Below are 10,804 nucleotides of genomic sequence, written 5' to 3' on the forward strand. Positions count from 1 at the left end.
TCAGCTTCAGCTCCCATATAGGGCACTGGCTTGGTGGTTCCTTGGGAATGCTCAGCCAGTGGTTGGCACACTCAGCACATTTTGGGGTTCTGGACAGGAGAGCCTTCTGCTGCTGTGCATTTGGGCCTGTCTGTTACAGAGGGCTGGGAGTTGGACTTGTTCTGGATGAAGGGCTTGCTCACTCTCCCGATAGCCTGTGCTGTGGGAGACACAGGGTCCTAGTTTGAATCCCTGTAGCCTCCTGCTGGAAGCCAACAGGTAGGGATGGGAAGGGCTCTGGACTCTTTGTCCTCTTCAAGTGTGGTGTTCCTTCTTGGGTGGGAGGGAGATGGTCGAGTTTAGGTCTATGCATCACCACTAGTATTGATCTCCTGTGTGTGTGTGTGTGTGTGTGTGTGTGTGTGTGTGTATGGGTGGGTGGGTGCCCCCTGCAGGGTACGCATTGATTCTGGAACTGGTTGTGAGCTGACTAGAGGTGCTGTGGCAGATCTCTATCTGTTCACTGTAACTCACTGGTTGCTGGGCCACTAACCTGCTCTGTCGTGTTGGTTGTAGGCTGAGCAAAGGGGCTTCCAGAATTCTTGGTATGGGTGTGGTGGTGTCTAGCCTATCTGTTTTGGTCTGCAATGTCCAAGTCTGGCACTGTAGGAATTTTCTTCATCTGGGTCCGGCAATCTGCTGGTTGTACTGAAGTCCCAGGAAGTCAGGAATCATGTTCAAGGCTTAGCCAATCTATCAGTGTAGAATGGGAGAGAGCTTTGACATTTTCCTTCTTTGCATGTGCAAATTATGAGTTTTTTTCAGTTCCTGTGATTCTCTGCTTTTGTTTTTTTTATTATTCATTGTTGTGTATTCATTGATCCTTTGGGGGAACTGCATGTTGGAACCCTACCTCTATTTGGTTAGAAAGAGCCAGGACTAATTCCCTATTATTTATTTATTTATTTATTTATTTATTTATTTATTTATTTTTTGGTGGCTCATAGGGCTTGAACTCTGGGCCTGGCTGCTGTCCCTGAGCTCTTCAGCTCAAGGCTACTGCCCTACCCTTGAGCCATAGCCCAACTTCTGATTTTCTAGTGATTAATTGGAAATAATTTGTAGTGCTGGGGCTAGCTTTGAACCTCTATCCTCAGAACCTCTATCCTCCTGAGTAGCTAGGATTCGTGAGCCACTGAGTCTGGCTAGATGACAACGCAAGGTGTTTTTGTTTGTTTGTTTTGTTTTTTTTTTGGCCAGTCCTGGGCTTTTGCTCAGGGACTAAGTACTGTTCTTGGGTTTCTCAAGCTTAGAACTCTACCACTAGAGCTTCAGCACAACTTCCAGCTTTTTTCTATGTATGTGGTACCGAGGAATTGAACCAGGGTCTTCATGCATGCTAGGCAAGGGGCAAGCACTCTACCAATAGGCCAAACCCTCGGCCCCAATGCAAGTGGATTTTTTTCTCTTTTTTTTTTAATTAAAGAATTTATTAACCTTGATTTTTACATCATTTCAAATGATGTGTTTAACAAACCAAGTATTCAAGAAGGGAATCTCTATATACAATCACTGGCACTTAGATTTTAGAACATAATCAAAATTAGGCTGAGGGTTTGTATGTCATAGATACTTATTAATCTATGTAATAAAACATTATGTCTATGGAATCATAAGTTTTCATGTCTGTGTAGCTGTGTTTATATTTCTAGTCCCATGGCCATAGCATTGGCTATGCAACTATTGAGTCCTCGCTCCTGTACTGTTTGGATCTAATAGCCATATATTAAGGATACCATGCACCTTTCGTTTCTTTGGTCTTGACTTGTCTCACTCAACATGATTCACTTTAGATTTATCCACTTCCCTGCAAATGCCATCATTATATCTTGTGTGTTGGATATGTAGAATTCCATTGTATGTATGTATGTGTGTGTGTATATATATCTGTATCCATTCATCTGCAGTAGGGCATCTGGATTGTTTTCATCGCCTGGCTATTGTGAATAGTGCAGAGATAAACATAGTTAAGGAGGTGTCCTTATCATATCTTGGATTATGGTGTTCAGGATAGATGCCCAGAAGTGGTATGGTGGGATTGTAAGGAAGGTCAATTTTCAGTTTTTTAAGAAACCTCTACACTGCTTTCCAGAGTGGCTGAACTAGTTTACAATCCCACCAACAGTGTAGTAGGGTTCCTTTTTCTCCACAACCCTGCCAGCGTCTGTCATTGAGTTCAAAATCTTGGCCATTCTAATTGGGGTAAGGTGGTATCTTAGGGTTGTTTTTATTTGCATTTCTTTTATGACGATGGACGATGAGAATTTTCTCATATGCTTTTCTGCCATTTTAATCTCTTCTTTTGCTAAGTCTCTCATTAGTTCTCTTGCCCATTTAGTGAATAGTTTGTTGGGTTTGGGGGGGGGATTAGTTTCTTGAGTTCCCTGTAGATACTGGATATTAAGCATTTGTCTGATGTATTATTGGTACATATCTTTTCCCAGTTGGTTGGCTGTCTTTCTACTTTAGTAGCTATGCTTTTATCTGTGCAGAAACTTTTTATTTTTAGGTAGTCCCATTTATCGAGTCTCTCTCCAATCTGTTGTGGCCCTGGGATTCTGTTCAGGAATCTTTTGTCTGTGCCTATGAGTTCAGTTTCTCTCCTCCTCTATCATGTAGCAGTTTCACGGTTTCCGGTCTGACATTGAGGTCTTTGATCCACATTGAGTTAATGCTTGTGCATTGCGAAAGGCTAGGGTCAATTTTTAGTTTTCTGCATGTGGCTGCCCAGTTTTGCCAGCACCAATAATTGAATAGACTGTGTTTGTTCCACTGTATATCTTTGGCTCCTTTGTCAAATACAAGTTGACTGTAGGTATGTGGTTCTATTTCTGGATCTTCTATTCTGTTCCATTGATCTTCTGGTCTATTTTTGTGCCAATACCATGCAGTTTTTGTTATTATGGCTCTATAGTAGAGTTTGAAGTCTGGTATTGTAAACCACCCGCATTGCTCTTTTTGCCTAGAATTGTTTTGGCTATTCTAGGTCTTTTCTTGTTCCATATGAACCTTTGGATTGTATCTGCTATTTCAGTGAAGAATTTTTTTAGGATTTTGATGGGGATTGCAATGAATTTGTATATCAATTTTGACAGTGTAGCCATTTCCACTATGTTGGTTCTCCGTAGCCATGAGCATGGGATGCCTTTCTATTTCCTAGTGTCCTCTTTAATTTTTTTTGTTAAGCTTTTATAGTTTTCATTAAATAGTTCCTTTTAAATCTTTGGTTAAGTTAATTCCTAAGTATTGTATTCTTTTGGGCGCTATTGCAAATGGGATCATTTTCTTGATTTGTATGTTATTGGTGTACAAGAAGTCTACTGACTTTTGAAGGTTAATTTTGTATCCTGCCACTTTGCTAAAGTAGTTTATTAATTCGAGGAGTTTGGGAATGGAGCTTATTGGGTCACTCAAGTAGAGGATCATGTCATCTGCGAAGAGGGGTGGTTTAATTCCTTCTTTCCCTGTGTGGATCCCTTTGATGTTCTTCTCTTGCCTTATTGCTCTGGCTAAGGGTTCTAGCACTATATTGAAGAGAAATGGAGAGAGTGGGCAACTCTGTCTAGTTCCTGATCTTAAGGTAAATGGTTCCAGTCTTTCACCATTTAGTATAATACAGGTTGTAGGTTTGTCATATATGGCTTTAATTATTTTAAGGAATGTACCTCTTATTCCTCTTTGTCTAGTGCTTTCAACATGAATGGATGTTGTATTTTGTCAAATGCCTTCTCTGTGTCCAGAGAAATTATCATATGATTCTTATCCTTAGCACTTTTGATACAGTATATTACATTGATTGATTTGTGAAGGTTAAACTAGCTTCGCATCTGTCAGATGAAGCCTACTTGATTGTAGTGTATACTTTTTAAAATTTGTTTCTGGATACTGTTGGCAAGTATTTTATTGAGGAATTTTGCATCTGTGTTCATTAGAGAGATAGGTCTGTAGTTTTCTTCTTTTGTTGGGTGTTTCCCTGGTTCAGGGATGAGTATAATATTAGCTTCATAAAATGAGTTTGGTATTTCTCCTTCTGCTTCTATTTCTCAGAAGAGTTTCAAGAGTATAGGTGTTACTTCATGTTTAAATGTCTTGTAAAATTCCGCAGTGAAACCATCTGGACTTGAGTTCTTTTTGGTTGGCATTTCCCTGATTGTTTCCACAATTTCATTGTTTTTTCAATTTGTTTACCTCTTCATTTTTCAATGTGGGTATCCTATATTTATTTAAGAAGTCATCCATTTCTACTAGATTTTCTTGTTTCTTTGAATATAGGCCCTGGTAGTACTTATTCATAATGGACTGAATTTCTTGGATATCGGTTGTGATTGTTCCTGTGGGGTCTCTAATTTTGTTTATTTGAGTCTCCCCCTCTCCTTTTTTTGATTAATCTTTCCAGAGTTCTGTCAATTTTGTTGACTCAAAGAACCAACTTTTTGATTTATTAATTTTGTGTATGCTGGATCTTATTTCAATCTGATATTTTTGATTTTATTTTTGTTATTTCTGTCCTTCTAGTTGTTTTAGAATTAATCTTTTCTTGTTACTGTAGGTGCTTCAATTTCTTTTTTAGGTTATTTACATGCTATTCTTTTGTCTTTTTAATATGCGCTCCTGGTGTGATAAATTTGCCCCTTAGAACTGCCTTTGCTGAGTCCCATAATTTCCTTTGTGATGTCTCTTGATGGTCATTACTTTCAAGAAAGTTTTGAATTTCTTCTTTGATCTGATCTGTAATCAGGAATTATTCAGAAGTGTGTTGGTCAGCTTCCAAGTGTTTGAATGTTTTTTGACTTTTACTGCATTGTTCAGAACTAGTCTGACTCCACTGAGATCAGATAGAATGCATGGATTGTATCAGTCCTCTTGTATCTGCTTAAGTTTTCTGTATGAACTGTTATATGATCTATTTTGGAGTGTGTTGCTGAGAAAAAATGTATAAAGTTTCACCGTTGAATGGGAGACTCTGTGTATATCTGTTAAGCCCAGCTGGGCTCTGGTGTCATTTAAGTCGATGGTGTCTTTGCTTAACTTTTGTTGAGCTGACCTGTCATTTGATGAGAGAGTCGTATTGAAGTCTCCCACTATGATTGTGTTTGAGTCTATTTTGGTCTGTAATTCTAAGAGAGTTTGCTTGACGTATTTGGTTGCTCCTGTTTTGTGGGAGGAAATGTTTGTAACTGTAATATTGTGGGTATGGATTGTAACCTTTACTAATATGTAGTGGCCATCTTTATCTTTACGTACTGATTTTACTGAGAAGTTAATTTGGAGTTTGTTTCTGGCTTTGGCAGTGTGGTGGGTCTCTTGGAGGCAACATATGGATGGGTCTTGTTTCTTAATCCAGTCTGCTGTTCTGTGTCTTTTGATTTGAATGTTCAGCCCGTTCACATTTAGGGAAATTATGGAGAAGTGGTCATTGTCCTTTGTCATTATTTATTTTTACTTCTAAGTTTCTTTCTCTCTCTTTTTTCCCCTTTTGTGTTTAGTGATTTATAGGTGATTGCTTCTTGATGGGGGTTCTTGCTGTTCTGCAATTTGTTCTTGATTCTTTAATATTTTTTGTAATGCTGGTTTAGTGTGCATGTATTCATATAGTTTCTCTTTGGAATGAAACAGTCTTGTTTCTTTCTCAAATGTAAATGCTAGTCATGTTTCGTGTCTCTTCAGGTGTCATTCTTGGGATGGTGACATCTCTCTTGTCCCTTCACTTTGTTTTCTTTTGGGCTTTGTGTAGGACTTTGATTATTTATATATGTTGTAATTTGTCATTGTGCTTTCTGAGGCACCGAAGACTGTTGTTGTAGGTTCACTCTGTGGTCAGTTAGTGGCAGTCTTTACTTGGTTTGGGACTGGTGGTTCTGGGAATCTGTGTATGTGTGCGGTTCTCAGCCAAATTAGTTCTGCCGCTGACTAGGTCAGAATTTGCAGCTTTTACAGGTGTTCAGCCCATTCCCAGAGGCTGTGTGCCACTGCACAGCTAGCTCTCAGCCCAACCAGTGGCCCCACAGTGGGCCGTAGGATGGAATTGTGCACTTTGGTCTCCTATTCCCAGGGGTGGGGCCCAGCCGAGGACATGGGCTCCGAGAGCGGAGATCTCAGAGGGCAAGCTCTGCCCCTGCTGGTCTGCCCTTCAGTTCCCTGCTGTGTTTCAGCAGCTTTGACTGAAAGTCTTTCTGTGACCCTTGGTGCCCTTTCGGGGCCCTTGGTGCTGTCTTGCATGCACACCCCCACCTGCTGTTGGAAGGCAGGTCTTACTGCCCTCAGTCTCCAGTTTCAGTGGCCTGGGAGAGGAGGCTGCTGGACAGTTGGGAGCAAGGACACCTCTGCTCCCTTTGGTAGGGTGCTGGGTCTTAACGCCTGCCCGCCTATCGGTCTCCAGTCAATAGCTTGGGGGAGGGGCTGTTGGGGGAAGGGACAGGATTCTGAATTCCTTGCCCCCCTGCACTTGCCATTCTTCCTTGGGAGGGGTGTGAGGGGTCTGGGTTAAGTTCTATAGCGCACCACCAGTTCTCCTTTCCAGATGGGTTTGGGGGAACCCACTGGACTACTTACTCCTTGGGGTTTGGCTGTGAGCTGCTCTGTGGTGTTCCCCTCTGGTCTATGCCGCCATCTGTGCTGCCCGTGCCAGGTCTGTGAGGGACTCCTGCGTCTAGATTCTACTGCTTGCTGGAGTTGCTGGAGTTCGGGGCTTCCCGGGCTGGCGCCCTCCGCCATGGCTTTCCCGGCTTGGAGCTGGTGGCGAGGGGTGGGGGAGGGGTCCTCCCGTTTCAGATTCTTTGAGAAGGTTGGATATAAGCTTTATCTGGATTTCTTTTCCAGTTTGTGTACTTCGCCGTTGCTTCTTGAATTTGTAGTTGTGGGTTTCTTAAGATAGTTGGCTCGTGGGATTCCCTGATTCTAGCTAGCCTGGGTCCCTGTTGTCTCGGTGCCATTTTCCAACCCCATCTCAGAATTGTAAGTCTTTTTTAAGTAAGGATAAATAAATGTGGCACCAGTGGCTCACCTGTAATTATAGCTACTCTGAAGCTGATATACCGAGGATTATGGGTCGAAAGCAGCTGAAGCAAGAAAAGTTTGTTGAACTCCATCTCTAAAATTCCTAGCAAAAAACATGGCTAGAGATAGCCTGCTAGCCCTGAGTTCAAACCCCAGTACCAAATATTTAGATAAAAGGTATGACTTCTTGATAATGGCCATTCTAACTGGGGTGAGGTGGAATCTGAAAGTTGTTTTGATTTACATTTCTTTTATTCCAGACATGTTCAGCATTTCTTCATGTGTCTGTTGGTCATTCTTACTTCCTCTTCAGAGAAGTCTCTCTTAAGCTCACCTTTTAATGATACTGTTGTTTTTTTGAGGATTTATTTTTAGAGATTCAGTTATTTGAGCTATAGGTATAGTTTAGATATGAGGCCCTTGTCTGTCATATGGCTAGTGAAGATCTCCCACTCTGTGGATTCTATTTAGCTTGTTAGCTATGTCCTTTGTCATACAGAAGTTCTACAGTTTAATGCAGTCCCATTTGTCCAACTTTTGTTTGATTTGTTGTTTCTGGGCCTTACTTGAGAAAGTTTTGACCTGTGCCAAAAGCCATAGTGTATCTCCTATTCCTTCCTATAATTTTTTTAGGGTATCTGCTTTTACCTCAAGGTCTTTGATCCATTTAGAATTAATTCTGGTGCAAGGTGATATACAAGGATCCTATTTTAGTTTTCTAGATGTATTTAGCCAGTTTTGCCAGCACCATTTGTTGAAGAGGCTGTCTTTCTTCCATTCTATTTTTTTGACTCCTTTATTAAAGATTAGGTGGCCAGAGGTCTGTGGGTTAATTTCTGGGTCTTTAATTATATTCCATTGGTTCTCAGACTTGCTCTTTTGCCAAGAAATCTAATGACAACAGATGCTGGTGGGAATGTGGCTAGAAGGGAATCTCAACTACACTGTTGGTGGGAGTGTAAGCTTGTTCAACCACTCTGGAAAATAGTATGTTGTTTGCTCAAAAGATTAAACATAGAGAATCCCATATGAACCAGCAATCCCACTCCTGGGCATTTACCCAAATGTCTAGAAACAAGGTCATACTAAATATGACACAACCATGTTCATTGCAGCATTATTTACCATAGGTAAGATATGGAACCAACCGAGATGTCACTCAGTAGATGAATGGATCAGGAAGGTGTGATCTCTCTCTCTCTAATATATATATGTGTGTGTGTGTGTGTGTGTGTGTGTGTGTGTGTGTGTGTGTGTGTGTGTATATATATATATATATATATATATGAATTCTATGCTGCCATCAGAAAGAATGACCTGGCCCCATTCTTAAGAAATGGAAAGATTTGGGAAAAAATCACATTAAGTGAAGTAAGCCAGACCCAAAGAAACATAGGCTCCAGGGTTTCCCTAATTTGTAATAATAAGTATATGTCTAGGATTTTCCTAGCAGAGGAGTGCAATAGCTCAAAAGCTATGTGTATATGACCATATAGGATGAGGCTAAGCAAAATGAACTCCAGGATAGGAAACAAGAGATTTTTCTTGTGTTTTTTTTTTAATGTACCATTTGAAATTATTTATTTTCTCTTTTTTCTTCTTCCCTTATGGGTTTATCTCCTGTTGCTGACTTTGGTACCTGGTCTATTGTATACATATTTATTTGTTTATATGAACAGGGAAGGAAAAGGAAAAAAACAAGATGATGAGACAAAGGACAAAGGATGAACCAGTGTAACAGCGATATTCACAAGACAATATGTTGGAAATGAACTTTACAACTTGGGGGAGGGAAAGTGGGAAAACAAAGATGGGAGGGGACAATGGTGTTCAAGAAGTAATATACTCATTACCTTATGGATGTAACTGGGACTCCTCTATACAGCACCTTGATAATACAATAAAACAAATACATAAAAAATAAAAGATATGATTAGACAAACTTGAAGAACTCTAGAGTCTGAAAAATTGTAATGAAGGAAATTATGTGCCTGCTATTTAAAATAATAAAAATTGATCTGACCAAAGGTCACAAACTAACTCAAAGGTACTATAGACATAAAGCTTTATAAAATTTGAGTATCTTGTTTTGTTATATTATCTAATTTCAACTAATTCATTTCTCTCATAGGCCCACACAAGTGAAATGGCAGCTGATGGTTGCTAGTTGTTTTAGAAGAAGTGGTAAATGTTTTGATTTTATTAATTTCTTATTTTGTTTTCTTCTTTTAGTTTATTACATGTATGTCCATTTCTATACATTATGGTTGGGTTTTTACTAAAATGCTACACAAAATGTAGGATTCTATCAAAAACGTAAGGGTAGTAGATATACCATCAAGTGATATACCATCAAACTACACCTCCTTCTCCCCCAAGCCAGATTGCACATCTTGGATCTTAATCTTGTATTCAAATACTTCTCTTAAAATGGATTATTTGACCAAGAAAGGGAACAAAGGATAAATACAGCAAGAACAGTGTGCGTATGTGATCAAGGAAGTGGGAAATTTTGAAACGAGTATGGAGAAGGGAACATGGGAAATGAGCCTGTGACACTAGGTCTGTGAATTATTAAATCACAGGTCAGTAGATATAGGGGTACTTTGTACATATAAGTGTGGTCCTCAAATCATGAAATCCTACATACATAATTTGGTTTTACTGTGCATATATTTTATTTATACCAGTGTGAGTTTTCAACTGCCTAGATTCCACTAATTGAAGAGTTAATGTAAAGTATTCACATGAACATTCACATTCTGACTAGTTAGAGGACAACCTGCTTGAGTTGGTAAACTGCAGGTTTAGAAGCAGCAGCTAGCATTTAATTGTCTATTTACTGTGAACTAGGTGCTTCGTATTCTGCATAAGTATTACAACACCATTTAAAGCATTGGAATAGCCATTCCTTTTGTACATAAAGATTTATAACCTGTCTACTGAGGCATTAGCAAATATCTTTGATCCAAAGGAAACAAATGGCTGGTTGGGGATGTAGCTCAGTGGTGGAGTGCTTCTCTTAGCGTGCTAAAGGCCCTAGATTTGATCCCTAACACTATAGAACGAACAAAAAAATGGCTTTTTAGTGTTTGGAGAAACATTTTTATCTTCTCCTACTAAATGGATGACATTGTAATTATTATTGATTTGTGACATTATTTTTAAAATTATCTGTTCATCTGAAATCATACTCACCTGGAATAATACTTTTTAGGAATGGAGTTGTAAAGGATGAAACACAACTCTACCATTGAGCTAAACTGCTAGCCCTGAATAAATCTTAATTTTAGGCACTAAAATACTGATTTTAGGAAATAAAAATAGCCAAGCAATGGTAGCTTTCATGCTTGTAACCTCAGCTCTCAGGAGTCTGAGATCCAGAATGTAACAGTAGGAGCAAGTCTGAGCAGAAGAGTATGTGCAACTCTTATCTCCAAAATAATCTGCAAAAAGGTAGGGCTGCAGGTGTGGCTCAAGTGATAAAAAGCCAAGCTAGTGCTTAACTAGCTTAATAAGCTCAAAGCCTTAAGTTGTCACAAAAAGTCCAGTACCTTGAAGGGAAAAAAAAGAAAGGACTAAGTTTCAACTATTACTCATTTAGTTCTGCTTTAATACTTTCTCAACTTTATTTCCCTTGCATATTACTCCTCCTCCCTGCTTCTTGCAGGCATGAGAACATTCTACTAAATCATTAAAGGATAACATTTTTTTTATCAAAATTAATAGTTTGCTAAGTTCTGTTTGTTTGTATAAGTTTCTGGTTTGT

The 10,804-nt window shown here is 39.4% G+C and overlaps 1 protein-coding gene across 1 annotated transcript in view; it reads left to right on the forward strand.

Moving 5' to 3' along the window:
* Ift88 (intraflagellar transport 88) overlaps positions 1 to 9,219 on the forward strand; it is a gene marked incomplete at its 3' end in the record, with an annotated part of 56,963 nt that extends 47,744 nt beyond the window's left edge. Inside the window, exon 15 of the mRNA XM_090341820.1 lies at positions 9,167 to 9,219. Coding sequence (XP_090197946.1) covers positions 9,167 to 9,219 — 53 coding nt within the window. The remainder of the gene's footprint in view (positions 1 to 9,166) is intronic.
* Between the last annotated feature and the right edge of the window lie 1,585 nt (positions 9,220 to 10,804).

Source organism: Megascapheus bottae, chromosome 11, assembly GCF_031878675.1.
Source record: "Megascapheus bottae isolate mThoBot1 chromosome 11, mThoBot2.hap1, whole genome shotgun sequence".
Lineage (NCBI taxonomy): Eukaryota > Metazoa > Chordata > Mammalia > Rodentia > Geomyidae > Megascapheus > Megascapheus bottae.